Source organism: Eurypyga helias, unplaced genomic scaffold, assembly GCF_000690775.1.
Source record: "Eurypyga helias isolate BGI_N326 unplaced genomic scaffold, ASM69077v1 scaffold17769, whole genome shotgun sequence".
In the NCBI taxonomy this organism is placed as follows: domain Eukaryota; kingdom Metazoa; phylum Chordata; class Aves; order Eurypygiformes; family Eurypygidae; genus Eurypyga; species Eurypyga helias.
The window spans coordinates 1-19,849 of NW_010271776.1; the positions used below are offsets into that span (position 1 = coordinate 1).

At 39.3% G+C, this 19,849-nt stretch overlaps 1 protein-coding gene across 1 annotated transcript in view; it reads left to right on the forward strand.

Moving 5' to 3' along the window:
• The first annotated feature begins 1,890 nt into the window (after positions 1 to 1,890).
• INTU (inturned planar cell polarity protein) overlaps positions 1,891 to 19,849 on the forward strand; it is a 40,986-nt gene continuing 23,027 nt past the window's right edge. The window contains exons 1-2 of the mRNA XM_010158931.1: positions 1,891 to 2,475; positions 13,793 to 13,878. Coding sequence (XP_010157233.1) covers positions 1,998 to 2,475; positions 13,793 to 13,878 — 564 coding nt within the window. The 5' untranslated portion in view covers positions 1,891 to 1,997. The remainder of the gene's footprint in view (positions 2,476 to 13,792; positions 13,879 to 19,849) is intronic.

A 19,849-nucleotide genomic window follows, 5' to 3' on the forward strand; every position in this document is an offset into this window, starting at 1 on the left:
GGAGTTAAACCACGACACCAGTTTTGCTTCCATCTACCAGAATGCAGGAGTAATTCTTAAAAAACAAACCAGTGAAAATCTCGTGTCATTATTTCTTCCCTACCACCTTTTCAGAGATGATGTAACAGGTAATTGTCTGGCCCTAAAGAGCCTTTAGGTGTTGGTGGTGTTCTGATACTTTTTTGAGTAAGACTTAGTAGAAGATGCAAACTCTGCCTTAACCAGTGACCATCAGAAATAGCCAAATTATCCCAAGTGGGGGCTCTTCTTTTAAAGCTGTCAACTTGGGCAAAGTAATAAATAAATGCAGAGGAAGTACATGATGTTTCTTCCTGTCTGCAACAACCATGGACTTTTCTAAGCCACTGTGGTTCCAGGAAGAGAGTAATGCCGATGCTTTCTGTATTCTTAGTCCAGCCAGATGCTCTCTTTGAGCCCTTAGAGGTGCTGTATGCTGTGTCTTTGTATAGTGTTCTCTGTTCAGCTAAAGTTGGAAGTTGTGTCATTTATCAGCATGTTCAATTGAATGCTCTATTTGAATTATATAGCACTGTTATATAATACAGGTAATGATACTAATTGTGATTTAAGTCTCCATTCTAGTTTTTCTGTATTTGATTTTTATCAATAGGGTCTCAAGTTCCTAGAAAGGGAGACCTGTTCGTCATCTAGTCAGGAAGAATGATCTGGTCTTGTCTGTTCCTGAAAATCTTCCATACAGAACATCCCAGATGTTCCTTTTATGACCTGCTAATGCTGTTACTTTGTGTGTGTGTGTGATCAAAAAGCTCTCTTAATATTTGCCTCAAATACCTGGGTAAATTAAACCACTAAGTACTCCTGTTTTGACTTTTATTGGTCTTCATCCTTCTGTAGTAATATTGTGTCGTTCATCTTGTGGGGAGTGGACCATTTGGCCTGGTGCCTGTCAGCTATAATTTTTTGTTTGGATTTTTTCTCAGCCAAAAGAATATGATTTCCCTCAGTAAAAATGATTATAAACTACTTGCTATTTGTCTCTGTGCCCTGGGCTTGTTCCACTTACCACATCTTTCTTTAAGTGTACTACCCGAAACTGGACATGGCTGACACTTCGCCATTGCCAAATTAGGACAAAAGATTTCTAGTGCTGTGCAGATGGAACTCTTGTTAATACGTCCTGGAGCTGCTCTGCCTTCTCTTTGCAGCAGCTTGTTGCTAGTGACTTCAAGTGATCCACTCCAGCTGCTAGAACTTTTGCTATAGCAGTGCTGCCTCTTTACTTCGTTGTTGTGTGGGTTTGCATGTGAGCTTGAGTATGCTGTTTTGCACTTGGCTTTTTAAAAATGTTACCGAGATTTAGTCTTGGTTTTGTGGTGGGTTTAGGGTTTTTTCCTTATATGGAGGTGATTTTAAAATGTTAATCTTGTCTTTCTAAAGGGTTTGCAGTACAATCTGCCTTATAAATGCATAAGGGGGAAAATAATGGGAGAGAACAAATATGATGACACTTTTTTTCTCTAAGAGAGAGCCCCATCGTGGCCGTAAATGTAATTACTAATTAAAACTTGTATGTGAAAGAAATGTTTTGGGGTTGGGGTTTTGTGTTTGTTTTCAGAAAAAGGAATATTGTTTTTGGCAATGGGTGTCTTCCTGGAAAGCATTTGAAGAACTATGTTAACATCCAGGGGGGATGTCTTTCCTTGCCATATTCATCCTTTGTCTGATAAGAGCTCTTACCCTCATGGCAAACTTAAAGCAGCTGAACTTTTAATATACAAGAGCCAACTATTTTTTTTTTTTCCCTTGCACTCTCTCTATCCCCTCCCTACTTGAAGTAATCAGGTGTGACTTGCATCACAGGCTTCCTTGTCAGAGCTCTCACTGATGATTCTTCTTTCTTTCCCAGTGACCTTGAGCCTGAATGGTTGGATGGTGTGCAGAAAAATGGTGAATTATTTTATTTAGAATTGAGTGAAAGTGAAGAAGAAACTCTGCTTCAGAACAGCTGTCCAGAAATGCCAGCAGTGAATCACGTCAGGTTTCGTGAAAATGAAGCTGAAGTTATTCAAGAGGGATCACGCAAAGAAAGAAAGTATGAACTTAAGAAATGGACCAAAATACTAAAAAAGAAGAACCTCTTACCAAAGCATTCTGGTAAGAAAGGCAGTGGAAGCTGTAACGTGCACTCCAGTGGTCCTACTTCCATATTGAAACACCAATCTGCTCAGAAAATGGGTGTCACTGTTCAGCAAAAATACCAAGATGTATATGTTTATGTAAATCCCAGAAAACTGTCTGGTGCTGGAGAAGATGAGCAGCACAGGCTGCTGGAGGCCTTAGTAGGGATTGTCCATCAGTCTTCATGGAGCAGCAGAAGAGCAGAAAAACAAGGCAGGAAGGATAAAGTCAGCAGAGGAACTGGTGAAGAGAAGCTTGTGGTTCATGGCTTGGTGCCAGGTAGTTCAGCAGTGAAAACGGGTCAAATCTTGATCGGTGAGTAATGGCATGAATAGTTAACTTCTGCACTTTTCCTTTAAAATGAAGATTCTTTTTTTTTTTTTTTGAGGCAGCTGACTTGAATATTCTCGAGACATGAGCAATTACTTACAATGTATTTTGTCAGTTTTTGAGGGATTATTTTAAACAAATGTCATTTTATCTGATGTTTTGTTACCTATTCAATTCTACTATATTGGTGGTTTTAAGAATGTGTGACATAAAGTGGAAGGTGTTACTATGGTAAGGAGATGGCTGTCCTTTAAGCATACAGGGAGTGAGCAGCTTGAACTTGGAGCAACACACACACACACCCCCTTTAATTTAATGCAGAGTTTGCTCGGTAGGTAAATGGGACTGGGGAAAAGCTTTAGTCTGCCAAATACTGTTCTTTGTTTTCGTTCTTTTCTGCGCCACCCCCGTTAGATGAAAAGCTTTCCTGTGTATGCTTTAAATGGATTCTGTACCATAAAAACGAGGAAAAAATACCGATTAAGATATATTCATATGCTACAAACTTTCTGCACGGCTCTGTGTGGATATTCTTCTGGTTAGCAAGCATAACAGCTGCTGCTCCAGCAGCTGTGATCAGAAGGCCTGCAAATACAGAGCGGGATGGCAGTCTGAGGAGGCAGTGAGCCAGCAGAGCGGCTCTCCTTTGTGCTGGTTGGGCCCTTGTCAGACACTTCTGTGAACTGACGCAACTGAACAACCTGGCAGAAAACTCACCCAGAAGAAAAAATTGCCTGTCTAGTTTTTGCTGGTGTAGTAAGTTAAATGTGGGTCACAGAAGGTCTGATAGGCACCCAAGCTGGAATATCAGAGGCAGATGGACTTCCATGGCTGGCAGTGAAGGAGCAGAAATAATCCCACTGCCAGCATCAAGGGGCTGGTAGAAGGACATGGTGCTCACAGGACCCAGACTCAGAGACAGTAAATGTGAGATGGCTAGCCCGCATCTGAAATGGGTGGAAGGTTGTTTCATTGCCCTTGAAACTGGTCCCTTGTAGAGAGAGAGCAAAGATGTGATGTTGGTTAGATCATCGTGAAAATCTGAATACTAGAGTAGCACAAATCCCACAGAGTCAGCATGGGTACATTGGAAATTCCAATGTTGTGTGTAAAAAGGCAAATCGTGCTTTGACTAGCTGATTCTTCTAGCGTGTGTTTTTGGTAGGGATGCGAAGGAATACTCCAGGGGGAAAATTGGATAGCTTTCAAATTTTACCAGAAAGAATTGATTAGTCAAGAAGTGGGGGATGCAGGCTGAGGGGGAGGAGGGGAGTGAGTTGCAGCTTCATCTGCTTAATGGTATCTGATCTAAGTAGTGTTAAGAGTGGGTATTTATAACCTGTAAGCTAATTTTGGGACACAAATTTGTACATAACTGCAGGTTTGTAAGAGCAAGTGTGAAGTGATCACCACGCAGGCAAATACCAGATCCGGGAGATCAAGCTACCCTTATAAATGGAGATGGGACTTCATCTGCGGCACATAATGCTTCCTGGAGCCTAGTGAGGCCAGAAACTGTGGAGTTCTTGTTTTGTTTTAAATAGAAGAACGTTTAAACTAATCTAAAGAGTCTAGCAGTTTAATATGTCCTAGGCTATCATCAACCAATGTTGCCTTGTTTTTGCACATTGGAAACAAATACTCCTAAGCACACTGTAGTGATTCAGCTCTTCACTAGGAAAATGAACTGTATTCTGTGCCAACAGCATAAAATACGTAATTTTCATATAAAAATACTTTCAAATTATATGTCTATAGTAAACCCTGAGTACTCTGGAATTTTTATGTGGTGTGTAGAAATAGGGATGCTTTGCATAAATTAGATGCTCAGGTTTCAGCACTGCCTACATAATCGTTCTGGTCAAAAAACTGTCAGGCTTCCTGCTTGTGCACTTCACATAGGAGGATAGGATAGCTGTGGTATACACCCAAAGCCTGATTTAAAAGTACCTGTAGTTCAATAGATAGCCTCCTCAGATCCTCGCACAATCTGACACCAGACAGAAAATTAAAGAAAAATACAGTAGAACTTTGATCTTTTGTTGTTAAAAGTAAGTTTTAGGAATCCTGTTTTGAATATCGGAAACAGTCTGAGCAGAATATTTCTGTGGTCAGTCTAAAACTGAAGTATTTGCACAAAAGTTGGCAGCTTCTTGGGCCATCCTAAATGAGGAATACCAGATCAGTATAGCATGATGCCTGCTGGCTGTCTGGGTTGCAGCTTTGTTCATCGACCTGCATATGCATAGATATTAACCTGTGATTGTTTGCTTTTTAATATTTTAATAGCCTTTAGTGCAGAGCATTTTTTTGGTAGTAGTAGTCTTTTACAAAGCAAATACTGAGTATGTTTTCCTTTTAAGTTCCATGCTTTAAGACAACATACTGTGGTCTTCGTGGTGACCAGTTTGCAACACACATTGCAGGCAAACAGTCTTGACTCAGGGAGTTGTTACTCAATTTAATTTTTTGCCAATTAATATAAAAATTCAGATCACTGTTTCAGGTACTGGGAAGATCAAAACAAAGCAAGACCCCAAACACCAAAGAAAATGCCTTTTTCCCCACCTTGTCCAGGTTCAGCCTCAACCAACACTTCTCTCCCTTTTCCCAGTCTCAGGTACCCTTGTTTTCTGTGCACCTTAACACTGTGTCCCAACCCCTTTGGTGGGGTAACGGGTGGCGCAAGAGGGTGGGATTGTGTGTGTGATGTTTTCCTTCTGCCACTCCTTGCTGCTTTCTTGTTTTCCCCTGCTGCAGCATGACTCCTCTGCAGGCCACGGCTTCTCAGGGCTGGGTCCCCTTCATGGGCTACGACCCTTCCCCGAGTGCCTGCTGCTCTTTCTGAAATACCTTTGGGCAGAGGTGCCGTGGCTTCCCTGGCTAAGGGATGTTTTGGTGCGTAGAGAGCTTCTTACAGCAGATTCAAAACCACCTAGGAGCATCTCCTGCCACACGGGTCACTCCTCCTGCACCCCCTGCCAAAACCCTGGCAGCTATGTCCGACAGAGTGGTCTAGCTCTCTCATCTTATTTAAAATTTGAACTTTCTAAATTATTTGTCCCAAGACCTGGGTTTGTAATATGTTAAATAACAACCGAGTTACTGATTACTTTGTACTGTCATTGGCAGATTAGTTAATTAGTCAGTGATTAGGGGGGCTGACAGGTAAATGAGGAGCAGGGTTGAATCTCATAAGGGAGACTGAACTCTCGATGTTTTTCACTCTGAATAAGGAGTTACAAAGTGGTTATTGCTTTAACAGTTTTAGTAGAAATAACTGCTTTCCCCCCCAAAAAAATAATCACTTTCCTCAGGTGGCTTCTTCAGTTTATTCTGAAATGTGTGTCCCCTTACAGCTTTGAACACTTAAAACATCTGTTCATTATTTGTGCACTGCACTTTAATATTTTTTTTTTAACGAATGCATATGGAAGTCATAAGCCTGTTGCTGTACTTTATTAGCCAAGTAGAATGCGGGGGATGACCATATGGAAGTAAACACAACAGTTTTGCAAGCTAAAAAAACCCTGCTGCTTTGTAAAAAGATACCATTCCATCCATGTGTTGTTTATCAGTTCATTTATCTTTTTTTTTTTTAATTTAGCAGTTTAGCATCCACCTTAAATTTTCAAAACAAAAAAGCTCGCATTGATTTTTAAATTTTGGCTGTCACTTTGATTTTAGCTCAGATGAAATGCAGTTGTTTTTATCTCATGTTTTTTAAGTGTCTTTCTCATTACTGGCAAAATCTTCCTGCCTGAGTTTATTATTAACAGTATGCAAAGCTTTGTCTGCCATGTAGAACTTTCTGGGCTCATCTTTGAGTGCATCTTCAAAGATAAAAAGCTTCTTTAAATAGTCACTTTTAGATGCAGGCAAATAAGGGTTGTGATAGGAAGTGCCATTGTAATTTAGTTTTGTTGTTGGTTTTTTCCCCTCTTTGATTTGAAACCTGTCCGATTCACAGCAGGGAATACTTCTTATAAAAGCTGATGATCATCATTTTTACTGTAGTAAAAATGGAAAAGTAATTCCGATGACACTGAAAATACAGGAAAGCTGTTTTCACTAGCAGAGTGTATATTGTTACCTGCTTTGTAATTATCTCCTGTTCTTAATGCTCTCATCACTGAGTATCTGAATGGTTTGCACGAATTCTCTCACCTGATCAGTAGGTACAGTTGTCAAAAAAGGGTGAAAACTACCTAGGGACGAGGATTAATCCTGGGTAGTATAAATAAACCACTTCTGAACAAGTATGTGAAAGGTGCAGATCCCAACCCCATTTACTGACAAATGGGTTTCTGTGGGTTTCTATCCCAGTAAGTGTTGATGTTGTGTGGGAGGGTTATCTGTTAGTTTTCCCCAAATAAAGAACTGTTTAAGCAGTAATCTTCGCTTATTTGAATTTTAATAGTAAAAATACAGATGTTGCTGTTGGAGTTCTGAAGTTTTGGTCAAACAAGCCATAATTGCTAGAAAGACAAGTATATCCCTTAAATTTCTGTGGCACAGACGAGTTGTTTAAAGCAGTAATCAATCCGTTTACATACCAATAAGAAACTTGCAGTCATCTTCTGACAGTCAGAGTAAGTGCTGGCTTTGTCATTTGCAGTCCATGGAGCTAAGAGTCCTGTCAGAAAAATGTTCTTGAGGGACCAAAATACTGTGAGAGTTTGGGATTTTCATGAGGAATTACCATATATGGTGTACTTGTTGGAAATGGTCTCTGAAGTAGAGATGTTGGGCACACAAGATAGAAATGCAGAGCTTGCATAAGCTTTGCTGTGTTCTCACTATGGAATTTGGGATGTTGTTTATGTTCTTTTTATCTCCTCTTGAAGCATAACAGCACTGGTTTGGGTAAAAGCAGCCTGCTAACGTATAAAACAAGTAATAGATCTGGTTTTCTTCAGTAGAATGTGTTCCATGCTTTGCCTTTTTTGGAAAGGAGTATGTCAACATTTATAAGGACTTCCACCAAGTCATTACCAAGAACAGAGGAAACTAAATATCAGGATTTCATGGAAAAAAAGTGTCCTCAGTCCTCTCCCATGAGAACAACAAGGATCTGATTTTAATTCAGCCAAAATTGTTTACTTGGCCTTATGGTATGGAAGTGGCATTCACTTATCCAGCGGTGTCCCCTGGCTTAATGCAAGGAAGATCTCCTTTTAGAAATGGTGCCTGCAGGTTTATCTGTGGGGAGTGGGTATTTAACAAAAGTACTAGACCTGTGCCTCCTGTGGCAAAGTGATAGGCAATTCTGAAATAAGCATTTAGGGATGCCAGCAGTCCCAAAGACTTTGATGAACTTTGTCTTTAAAAAGCAGGAATAATTTCATCAGCCACATTCAGACTGGGTGTTTGAGATCATTATCCACCGTTCGTAGCTACTGCTGGCTGGATGTGAGAAGTCTTCTCTAATGAGAAGAGGAAAGGCAGAACAAAGAAGACAGGAAGGAATTCCTGCTTCTCTCCTCTCTGTTCCATCACTCCAGTAAAATTCAGTTCCACCTGGCATTGTGTGAAGAACATATGTGAACATCTTAGAGTTTCTTAGTGGACTGAGAATCTTTGTAATAAGTGACAGAGCTCAAAAGCTTGATTATTCATTATTATGGGACAAAAAAACCCATTTTACTTTATTCCTTAAAGAGAAGGAGCTGTATTTTTTAAAGATAATTTCATTGATCAAAGTCTGATATCCTGCAGTTGTCTGAAAAAATTTATTTCCTTTATTGCATTTGCCCACTGTGTCTCTAAAAATGGAACCGTGTGACACTGTTCTAATGTTCATCTTTTAACACAGACGGTGGTGACTTTCGCGATAGACAGTAGTGATTTTACTGGCTGGCAGAAATGCAAGCCAATAAGAGCGTGTCAAGTCCTATTCTACAGAGTATTGTACTGTAAATTTTTTGTGATTGTGTAGAATTTTCAAACCCCTGAAAAAGCTAAAACAAAAAAGCAAAATGCTTCATTATTTTATGTCGGGATGAAAACAACATTTCATGCAGATGTTTGCATCTTGTCTATGTGAGTATATACATCTACTGCAGCAAAAGGAAAACGTTCACTTTGATCTCTGCACTTAAGAAAAGCCATTTGGAGGGGGGATTTCAGTAGAGCAGAAGAGTGATTTGCAGTACCATCTGTACAATTTTTTTCTCTCCACTAGTGAAATGTCTCTCCACCTCTCAAATTCAGCATCGTTTTAGTCTGGGAAAATTTGGCTTAACTCTGCACACCAGTAAGTTGCATCAATGTAACCAACTATCAACACCATTTACCCTTTCATTTAATTTAACCTAAATAGATTAAGCATTAAGTGAAATTAGATTAAACTTTATACATTTGCCCTGTTTTGTTGTTGGACTTAACATCTGACGACCTAAGTCAGTCTCACTTTCTGTAAGTTTTTCATACTGCTAAAGGGGAGGAAACAATTCTCCAAGAATAGATAAATGTGACTCGTTAACAAAGGAATACTTGCATATAGAAATGCTTTCACTGGCATTAATTATCACACTGGGTAGATCCTGTGGTCATGTTCTGCTTTAAGATATTCTGTGTTAATGATTTTACATTTTCCTGTCTTGCCAGTGATGTCTTTCATTGTTCATAGTCTCTATTAGTTGAATGTGTTTGGCAAATAAGAAAAGAAGGAAAAAATGCAAACTTCCCCCCTCCCTCCCCCCCCCATTCTGGAAAATCCATACTGATGAACGTGGATTTCTTCAGGAAAGCTGTTCCATTTGTGGTACATGATTACATTTTTACAAATTGAATGGAGTAAATATTTACTGCTGCGATGAAAGTTTTACATATGTACATTAGGCACTGAATAAATAAAACACTTTGAGTGTATAATATGTAAATACTGATGGATTTCTCCTTTCAAAGTGTCTTTGTATATTCCACCATGGGAGATGTGGCTCAAAAATATTCCCTTAAATGCTGAGATGCATGTGTCTTCCCAAAATGTGTGCAGCGTTTGAATGGCTTTGTGGATTATGTTATTCGACTGTTGTCTTACAACAGAATTGGTAAGGTCTCTGGTAGAACAAACAGAACACAAACAACTTTTGTTTAAACACTGCTCCAGATGAGTCCAAGAGCAATTTATGCTTTCTCTTTTATTTCTCAATGATGATCGTTAAAACGGTGTTCTTCAACAAAGAACACAGCAATTCTATTTACAGTTTCCTGTTAGATTAGAGTAGCCTGAATGTTCTGCTTTTGATTACTGATTCTCAAGTCCTGGGGCTCTGGCGTGGACTTACTGAGTTGCTTTTAAGTGCTGTTTAACTTTCAACTTTCCTCTCTTTGAATTACTGCTGTGTTCAATAGACTAAAACTCTGCTGTGCATCAAGAAACAGAGGTTAGGGAGAGAGCTGCTATTCCTTGTGTGAAAAAGCAATTTAATTCATTCCAAGGAATGATAACATTCTCGTGCGTATAACAAAACTTAACCTTTTCTTGTGTTTGCTGTCAGAAAGAGTAGGGATGAATTTCCCTTTAATGTAAAATAACAGTGAGCAGTTAGTTGTTGCCCAGTGTATTAAAGGGAAGGATTACTTGCATTTTTGGGGGATTCTGTGTTTCCTTTCTGATGGCTAGCCAAGAAGAATGTTCTTTTTCTCTTTGGCCTTCGTTGTGCTTTCCACCAATTTTGAGCAATTCACCTGGTACCTGGGAAGAATTCCAGTTGTATTTGGTGGTATTTAACAATAAGGTAGGAGATAGGAATAACAGTAGACTATCAGAATTGTTCTAAACTTTCAGATTTTGTTGTCTTTACTAGATTCTTAGGAATTGGAGGAACTTCAGAGACAGACTCTGCTTTTCCTTAGTATGCACGTCCTTATCATCACTGTGTTAGTTTGGGCAAATCTTCTCCCTAGAAAACTTTAAATATGTACTGAACCTTACAGTTGTTCACTGTTTTACTTCTGCAGTTGAGCACATTTTGGTTGCCAAGTCAAGGCTTAAAATACAGCTATACTAACATGCACATTTGCTATGAATCCATGTCCTTTTCCCAGTCTCTTTACAGTGCTGAAAGTGATGAGCACTGCTGCTACTGCCTGGCTGAGGCTTCCTCTACTGCAGGAGCAGTTCAATACTGTAATGCTGCCTCTGGCTTCTCGCGTGCCCTGGCACAGAGGAAAAGGACAGGTGTCACAACTGCAGCTTCTAGCCTGCGTGTTGTGGAATTCACATAATTCCCTGGACCCTGCAAGTGCAGCAGCTCTAGTTGTGAGGGACATGCTGGTTTATTTCCCCTTTTTCAATAAGTGTCACCGAAGTGTGATGTAGATCCAAATAATAAAACAAACTGTGAACAAAGGAAATAAGGAACTGTCCATCTCTCTTTGGATTTACATTATATTCACATACCTTTGCTATGCCAGTCCCAGAATTCCTCCCCTCGCACCTTTCCCCACACGTGGGGGTACCTCATACTGCTCTCACAACACCGTTCCCTCTCCTGCCTTCTAACAACTTTTTGGACAAGTCAGTATTTGCTGTGTCTGATTCTGAGCTACCCTTGTAGGCACTGGCCAGCCTGGAGCACAGACAGGACAGGTGATGGGCACAGAGTGCCGCTTGGCCTGCAGCAGGAGAGGGAAGGAAAAGGGGCAGGGGGCTACTCTATCCAGCAGTCCATTAAGGGAACGCAGAGCAAGCGTGTAACATGACTTGTACCTTCTCTTCCATCTTTGGCTGCAATTTAGTAACGGGATCAAAGCTATTCACAGTACAATTACAGAAGCCTCATTTCCTTAGGAAAAAAAGCTCAAGAGTGCCTCTGTTGAAAGAAAATAGGGTACTTCAGTCAATCCTTTTTTCTTCTTTTTCAGTTGTTTATTAAGTGCCTCATTACATGTTACACTCTTTTAAATGCTAATATTAATCATCTCAGGGAGGATGTGGAGATAAGGGAGTCTTGGTGCAGCTCAAGCAAAATTAGGCTTGGTTTTCAATTTGCAATGCCAGAGCAGCTCATGCCATTTTTAGGTCACACCTGTAAGGCATAAGAATGACCTTGGAATCAAGTCACTTTCGAAGTTAAGAAAGAAGCTAATTTCTTTTCTTTATTTCCTATTCTACAGACAGAAGGTATAAGCTGGAAAGTAATCAGGTTTTTCATCCAGTAGGACAGAAAGCAGAGACGATTCCAAGTGACACCAAAGAAAATCAAGTAGAAAAAGCCTGTTTTGTTACTCTGAAGTTGAATATTTGTCTCCGGAAAGGACCTAATGAGCCATCAAGTCCTATATCCTGGTCTCACTAGCAGTCACTTCGTATAGTTCTTTTCATAAATTTATGTTGTCTCATCTGAGGTATTTTGCCCTAGATAGCCTTTATTGGAAAGCTTTATAGAAATTCTGTGGTTTGAGACTACAGAACTTTCTGTTTTCTCCTCTAGCTGCTTTCCCACCTCATCTTTAACCGACATAAATGGGTTCTCTGTTGCCCGTGGTCACTGCAGGATTACTTCTGTGTATCTGGTCTCACATGATTCAGTTTCTCTTGAGCACAGGTGAATAGAACTGTAAGGAGTACTCTGGATGGGATCCTGTCAGGTCCTATTAATTCTCACCTACATTCAGAGGCAGTGCCTTTCCTACTGCAGATGGGTGTTGTGTTTGTCTTTTTCATATTTGTATTCCTTGGCTGCCTTCTTGAGAATGAATATGCTGTTTAATTCCATTCTGTTTCTGTTACTCCTGTAGTCTTCACTGGTTTCTTCCTCTGTGATAGTGTGTTTCTTCTAGGCTGACACGCACTTCCAACTTTGGATGTGGACATCAGAGAAACCATGAAGGACTGTCCTCTTAGTGGGAGTTTTTCTGAGTTAGGTTCAACCTAAAATCTCACCTTAAATGTTGGATCGGTGTTCTAAATCGCCAGCTGAAGTGATCGCATCTTTTGGTTGATTTGTTTTCCCATTGCCACACCTGAATTACCTTTAATATGTGTCCGTTTCTTACTGCTGCTTCCTTTTTTTGTGTGGTGGTTTGGTTTTGTTTGTTTGTTTTTTGGTTTTTTTTTTGAAAGTAGATGAATGGGCAAGAAACCTTCTACTTTTCAATTTCTTTTTGACAGGTCTAAGTAGTTTTATCTTTTTTATGTTCTTTTAGCTTTATGTTTTCTAACTTCACAGGTGTGGTTTTTTACTGGTCTCTCTCATCCTTACATACTCCACGCTTAAACATGCATGGTCTTGAGGGGGATGAGGCAGAGGTTATCGACTAGTTATTACTGGGATACAACTAGTTATTTCTAGGATACTTCTCCAGAATATTTTCTCTCACTTCAGCTGAAAATCCGAGATACATTTTTGTACTTTAATGTGGATTGTAAGTTTGTAAGCTCTAATTCGGGTCTGTTTCCTTTTGTAACTAGTGCCTTTAAATTTTAAACCTTTTCCATTTGTAGTTAAAGGCTTTGTCTTTGGGATCCTGTTTTGTCTTTTTCCTCCACATTTCCAGTAATGGGAAGAGTGTGGGATTTAGAAAATGCAGGATGTTGTTAGGCAGAAGTACTGTCAGATAAAAGCATTATGAGGCAGAATAAGAAGCCACAGCAGTGGACAAGGCACCAAAAGGAAGAGAAAGGACTCAATTGTGATGTGGCTTGAGAGATAAAAGAGGTGTAGGGATGAAACAAGGAAGAGTGAATAGTTTCCTGCCGGTTTGGTGAACTCAGCTGAGTTACTAATACACATGGTAACTGCCAGCACTGATTCAGCAAAGAGCGGGGCTCCAGGGTGGTAGGATGCTCCCACAGGATCAGCCAGCACTTGGAACCTTTGGTGGAAGTGGTGGCCTAGAATTGCAAGCTGCTAGAGGAAGAGTGAGTTTTGGAGTGCTTTTGGAAGCAGTAGCATTTGTATCAGTGGAGGTAGCAGTGGAGATGGGCGGGCAAGTGAAGAGAGGTGGTTTTGGAGAGGGAAAAAAAAAGTAGTTCATGGGCATAAGTTGATGGGTGAAGTAGTTGGGGTTTCTTAGCAATAATAAGAGTGATCTAAGCCTGGATGGAGGGGAGAGGCTTTGGCAGTTGTTTTTCTACAATGATAGAAGCATGGCAGTAGAGCATTGAGGTAATAGACTAATGTTTCTGAACACAGTAAATGTTGCATGCGGGAACCATCTACTTAAATGTGACAAAAATAAATTTATGATTGTTTGAAAGTCATATTATTTTTTAAAACAAAACAGTGTTTGGCTTTGTGTTGTGGTGCAATACTATCTAACATGCTCGTGCTTTTGTCTGTTTTATCTCCAGGAGATGCTCTAGTTGCTGTAAATGATGTTGATGTGAATTCTGAAAACATAGAAAGGGTTTTGTCTTGCATTCCAGGTCCTATGCAGGTACAGTAGTTGAACATATATTCCAAATGTCCTCTGTAAAAATTATTATTGCTTCTAGCCTTTTGTCCCTAGGAACCAGAAGACAGGCAGTCTTTTTTAGAACTTCTTCATCTGCTTTTTGAACACATTGGTTGACTTCAGTCAAACTTAGAGTAGAAATTTCAGAGTTTAATTCTGGTAAGCTTTGTGAAAATAGGTAGATGCAAGTAAGTGACTCAAGCTGATGTCACATGAAGGGACGAGAGTCCAGCTGTTACATATTCTGCTTGTCAATAACCAGAGTCAGAAAGCAAATGCAACACTGTGCAATAAGTAGGTTTGTAGGTTTAGACTAACCCTAACACCTAACTTTTTTTTTTAGTGTGAGAATCAAGGTGTTCTGTGCTTGCTTGAGAACATATGTATGTGACACATGGTTTCATTACTTTTCTTGCTCAGAAAGCAACTTGATTATTATGTTACCAGTTGCATCAAAATTACTTCATGTTGAATAGAGGGAAGTAACTCCTTTGAGACCCGCACAAAGTTTTAACCAGCAGTGGTTGTAGTTATGGGCAAAGATGGCAAGTATGGTTGCTTTGAGCGTTGTTATTTTAAACACTGATCTCAGCAAATGAAGGACAGGGTATGTAATGTTGTGATGCCTTGCTCCTGGTGGGTAGTAGGGCTGGAGGTGTACAATCTGGCAGTAGCATGTATGAAGCAAGAAATTGAGGTCTAGCTTAAAAATAAGTGTGCCAGCTGCAGAATAGTGGTGGCTTTTTTATCAATTACTGTTCTTAAAACAGTAATCATTGCTATGGAAATACCTGAGTAAAATAATTATCTCTTTGTTAATATAAAAGAGACTTGCAAACCACAAGAGTAAATAGAAGCCTGAATTAACAAGTAGTGCTATTAAAGATATTTAAGAGCATTTAAAAGGAGAAATTGATACCACTTTCATATTTAAGTAGAAAAATAAATTTTTGAGTATTTAAGAGCTTTTAGATTAAATACTTTTAAGATCTTTCAAAACTGAACAGTGAGGAAGATTGATAGAAGTCAGTAATAAAACTTGAGGGGAAAAAAAACCCAAACCCACAACACACCTGACCTGATGAATGTTTCTTTTGCCCAAACCCACCACATATATCTTCTAGCTGAGTTTTGGAGCTGTAATGAAGAATTAAATAACTAACAAAGAATTAGATAGCTATTTCAGAATTACACCAGGAGAGCATTAATTACGTAGGAAGTTAGTAGTGTGAAATTAAGTATTTTGAGTTCTTCTGCTTAAAATCCACATCCTGGTGGATGGAAAGACAAGGTAAAATTTGACCTCTTAGAGATATGAGATGGAGCAGGGTAAAATCAGTGTCTCTTACAGTATGTCTGTAGCCTCTTGGTGGTTTTTCTTCAGGTATGAGGTGATGATACAGAAATGTTTTACTGTCCAGAGATAAAAAGAAGCAGACATTTTAGGTTTTGTTAAACATGCTTCTGTTTGCAACTTAGGTAGTGTAAGTGCCTGTAGAACTACATCTGCAGCTGCAGTAAGATCGAGCGCTAGCATGTCAGTTTAGGAAGCTTTCCAAGATACTCGACAGTATGAAGCTTGCCTAAGCTACCAGAGTTGTGGTCAGGTATTGGCAGAGCTCCACGGTAGAAAAGCCTTGTCTTGCCTGTCTTTGACCAAATATGGAGTTGCTGTAACTGTTATTAAATACAGAATGATTAAAAAAGCAGAGATTATATGGTTTATTTAATTGTATTCTTGCTAGATTACAGGTATTACTTATTGCTAAAATGCAGTGCAACCCTTTATGTAGTAGTTACTTTTAATGCAGCGTTAATGTTTACGTTGTCAGTAAATCTGTCAAGTAGACAGCGATTACTTGAAATGTGTAACAGTTTGTCCTGTTGGCTTTACGAAACCTTTTATTAAAGTGCAATTACTCCTTTTTTTTACTGTGCAGTTTGAGTCAAGCCAGAAGAGTGATTGCTGAAATAGACCAGTGGAGAATTTAAATACAGAGTTCTGAGGGGTTTTTGCAGTGTAGGACACTGTGGTCATGCTGCTGAAGAAACAGGATTGTTGTTTCTGAGATTTAGTAATAAAGATAGCTGTTACACAAGCCAGACTGTTCACGTATTCTCATTGCTCATACATTGCAAAATACCAAACAAGATGCAGTTTAAAGCTGGTTTACCGTAGTTATAAGCTATTTACATAAATGAAGTCACTGCTTTTCTGGGTTCAGTTAAACATTACTGAAAGTAATTTCAAAAAATAACTCCCTAGATTCTCTCAGTTGCAGCATGTGGCATCACATCTCTCGTGATTGTATTTCCAGAACTATTTTTTCCCTACCTCAGTTTAGGCAGACTAGCTTCTAGGCGTGTAAGGGCTAGTGCATTTATTGAGCAGTAGATGTCCAAATGCTACATCAGGTTTGTTTGGGGTTTTTTTAATGGCAGAACTGTTTCTGTTTGGGTGCTTGGATGTCACCTTGTAAGATAAAGTACTGATTCTGATTAAAGCATTGGAGTTCTTGTTCAGAAGTTCTGTAGCAGTAACTGAATGTGACGGGCCAAAGCACACCCCTCACTCAATGTGTGAGATAGTATGAGAAAGTTATATTCTGCAGTCTATACAACTGTACATTTCTCTAATCAAAATAGCTGCTGTTTGCTAGCACCAGAAGACAGCATAGGAAGGGGCAGATATGCTGAAAGAATATACCCCGATACTCAGAAGTTGCAGAACCATTTTACCTAAAGCGTTCTAAAAATATTCAGCCTGAGGCAGACATTCAGAATCACAAATTTCAGCCTGAAATTTTAAGTTGCAGTAGTGCAAACCATAAGCACATGGAAACAAGAGATGTACAACAGGAAATGGCAGGCAATCTTAAAAGGCAGGCAATGCCACCAGCTCTGTCTGTAATAAAAGCCATATTCTAAGACACACAGCTTTCTTGCAGATAAACAGAAAGCATGTCTTTCTGGGTCAGACCAACGGCACAACAGCTACATTTCCTGTTCCTTATGCTGACAAGTGTTTTAAGTACAGAATACTAAGAAACAAATTAAATACAGTGACCTTCCCATCATGCTCTTCAGCCTCCAGCATGCAATCGTTAGGGGCCTGTTGGGTCCCTTACAGGTTTGTACCTTTTCCTTTTTTTAATCTAGTTCTTAAAATTCCTTTGCCTTCCACAGCATCCTGTAGCAGTGATTTACATAACTGATTTGTGTTCATTTTTGTTGGTTTTCAAACTGCCATCTGATTAAGTGCATTTCATACCCCGAGGTTCCTGTGTTATGAGGGGCAGTTACCTATCCATGTCCTATTCTCCGTATCATTCCATGACTTCGGAGAGGTCTCTCATGTTCCACTTTTGTCACATCTTTGTGTCACCTTCGTCAGTGCCTTATTGCAGTTTGATTCAATTCTTTTTGAGAACTGTTCTAAGCGTTGAGAATGTGTGCATGTTGTATATATATATATATAGAGAGTGGAATACTAATATTTTCTGTGCTTTTCCCAGTCTTAAATTCACTTCTGTTTTCTATTGTGCATTGAACTGATTTGCTTTAGAAGAATGGAATCCAAGTTGTGAAAGATTTCATACTCATTATTTACAAACGGGTACTTCAGTAGTCTCATATCAAATCAGATCCTCTGTGCTGCTCAGGATGAAGATTACTTTCTCCTTCACCAAAAAAAAAAAAAAAATCCTAGTTTTTTAGGGTATGTCAAAGTGTAGTCTCTTGGTCATTTTCTATTATGTTTTGAGCTGTTAGAACCAAGAAGGTTTGGAAAGGAACTTGTAGTCAAATTGTGGAGGGAGATCTTTCTCAAAATAGAGTGACTTTGCATTTGAGCGGTATGGTATTGCCTACGGTGATGTGGAAGGCAGCATGGTTATCTACGGGATGAAGGAGGCTTGAAGTCCTGGTTGGCCTAGCTTGTTTTGAGCTATTGCTTGGAGGGGCCATGTGGTTCTGTCTCTAAGACAAGACAGAGTTTGTGTTTTCTAAATTGAGAGACTAAAAGATAGACTGCAGCAAGAATTACATCTGTGCATCATTAGTCTAGAGACCATAGCGTAAGCATCATGAATAAGCATCCACAGACGAGGCAGAAGTTTAGAGACATAACTACTGAGTGTTGAGGAAATCTGCAAGAAGTTTAACAGGGTATGAGGAAAAATCCTCTGAAATACTTGCAGATGGTGTGACAAAGAAAGAGCCGAGTCTCAGAATGCCAGAGAAGCAAACGTTTATAAAACTGTGAAGGATCGTTACTAGGACTTAAGAAGCCACTGCTGCTTAGCTGGATGTTTCTGCTCCTCCAGGCCCGTTAATACTCACTGTAATGAATCGCGACTGAAATGATGAGGATGAGTGATGAGTTACTGTCAGAAAAAGTGGTAGCACATGGCAGGAGAGCAGGATTGAATGCAGTGCTGCTCCAGAGAATAGGAAGAGAAAAAAGCTGACAGTAGCCAAAATAGGAGAGGAAAATATTAATGAGAAATGTTGGGAGGGAGTAGAGCAGAATGAGATGAAGGGAGCCAGTGACATGCACGTTGTAGCTGGAAGAGCAGATGATGGCACTTGCCTGATCTAGTTTGACAGGCAGTAGGTGTTTCAAAGCACCACTATTTCTTGCTAGCACCCCTCTCTTTAAGTAGGTGTATACACATACAATTATGAAAACATAAATTATCTCTATTTCAGTGTATAAATTACCTCTGCTTGGGCTTTTCACATTTATTGCAACTGGGAAAATATAAACCTTTTTTGTTGCATCAATCATTAGGCTAAATGGTCAGTGACTTGAAAGAGAAGCAGGATTTGGTGTGATTTAATTCTGCCTAGAACTTTTTGGTCCATAGGCATGTTAAGGGTGCTTTAAGGCAGACAAAGCAGTCTTGAGTAAAAACATTTGAAAGAGGAAAGCGAGATTGTGCCTACTTAGTCCAGATAGATACTGTTTCAGTCACCTTGAACAATGATGAAAACTAAGGTATCATCCAAGAAAATAAATCCATTTATTCACCGTGGAAGTTACATTTTTACGCTCCGTCAAGAGCTAGGTATTTCTCACTTATCCTTTCGTACCTAGGTGTGTTCGTTCACAAGAAGAAAAGTTTCATTTTGTGACTACTAGAACAACTAAAATAACTTTTGTAAGGCAGTGCTCATGAAAAGGAGGTCCATAAAGCCAACTGTGAACCCTATTTCCACACCGAGTTTGGAACTGTGTTGCTTGCAAGCCAGGAAATACATCTTTATTCTGAAACTCCTGGGTTTTACTTTATTTGTGAAATTAAGAACAGTAAACCTCTGGTAACTTTGATAAAGTAAGCTTCATCATCTAATCATTTGTTTTGAGAGAATGCTCTGTTAGTTCTTTTATTTTTTTATTTTTCCTTCTGCAGACATAATGCAGCAAGTGATGTAAACAATTTCTATGCCTTTTGCTAGTTGTGTACAATTGTTAAATACAGGAAAAAAAAAAAACACCTTATTTGCTGACTTCACAGTTGAAACAAAAAAGTTAACGTAATGAAAACGTTGGCAGATTGAAAGAAGAATTGTTACTGGGTGTTACAAATGAAGACCTTTGCAGTGTACTGTAAATTGAATTTCCTGTGCAAACGTACCTGTCGGTGTGCTCAAGAAAGCAAAGAAATGCTCATGAGCGAACCTTGAGGATATGTACTTATGAAAGTGCTGACATTTTAAAAGAAGTCAAATATGTTGTGTGTTTCCAAAGTGTGGTAATAGGTTTTGTACTGAAACAAACCCAGAGTAGGAAGTATATTTTTCCATTCTCAGAATCATAAGAATTAAGTACGAAAACACACCAAACCACATGCTTACTCACATGGTTCACAGAGCATGTAATAGCTGGCTTTGTCCTTAATGATAGATGGTTATGTAATGCTGAATATATAGTTGGTTTTCTTGAAACAGC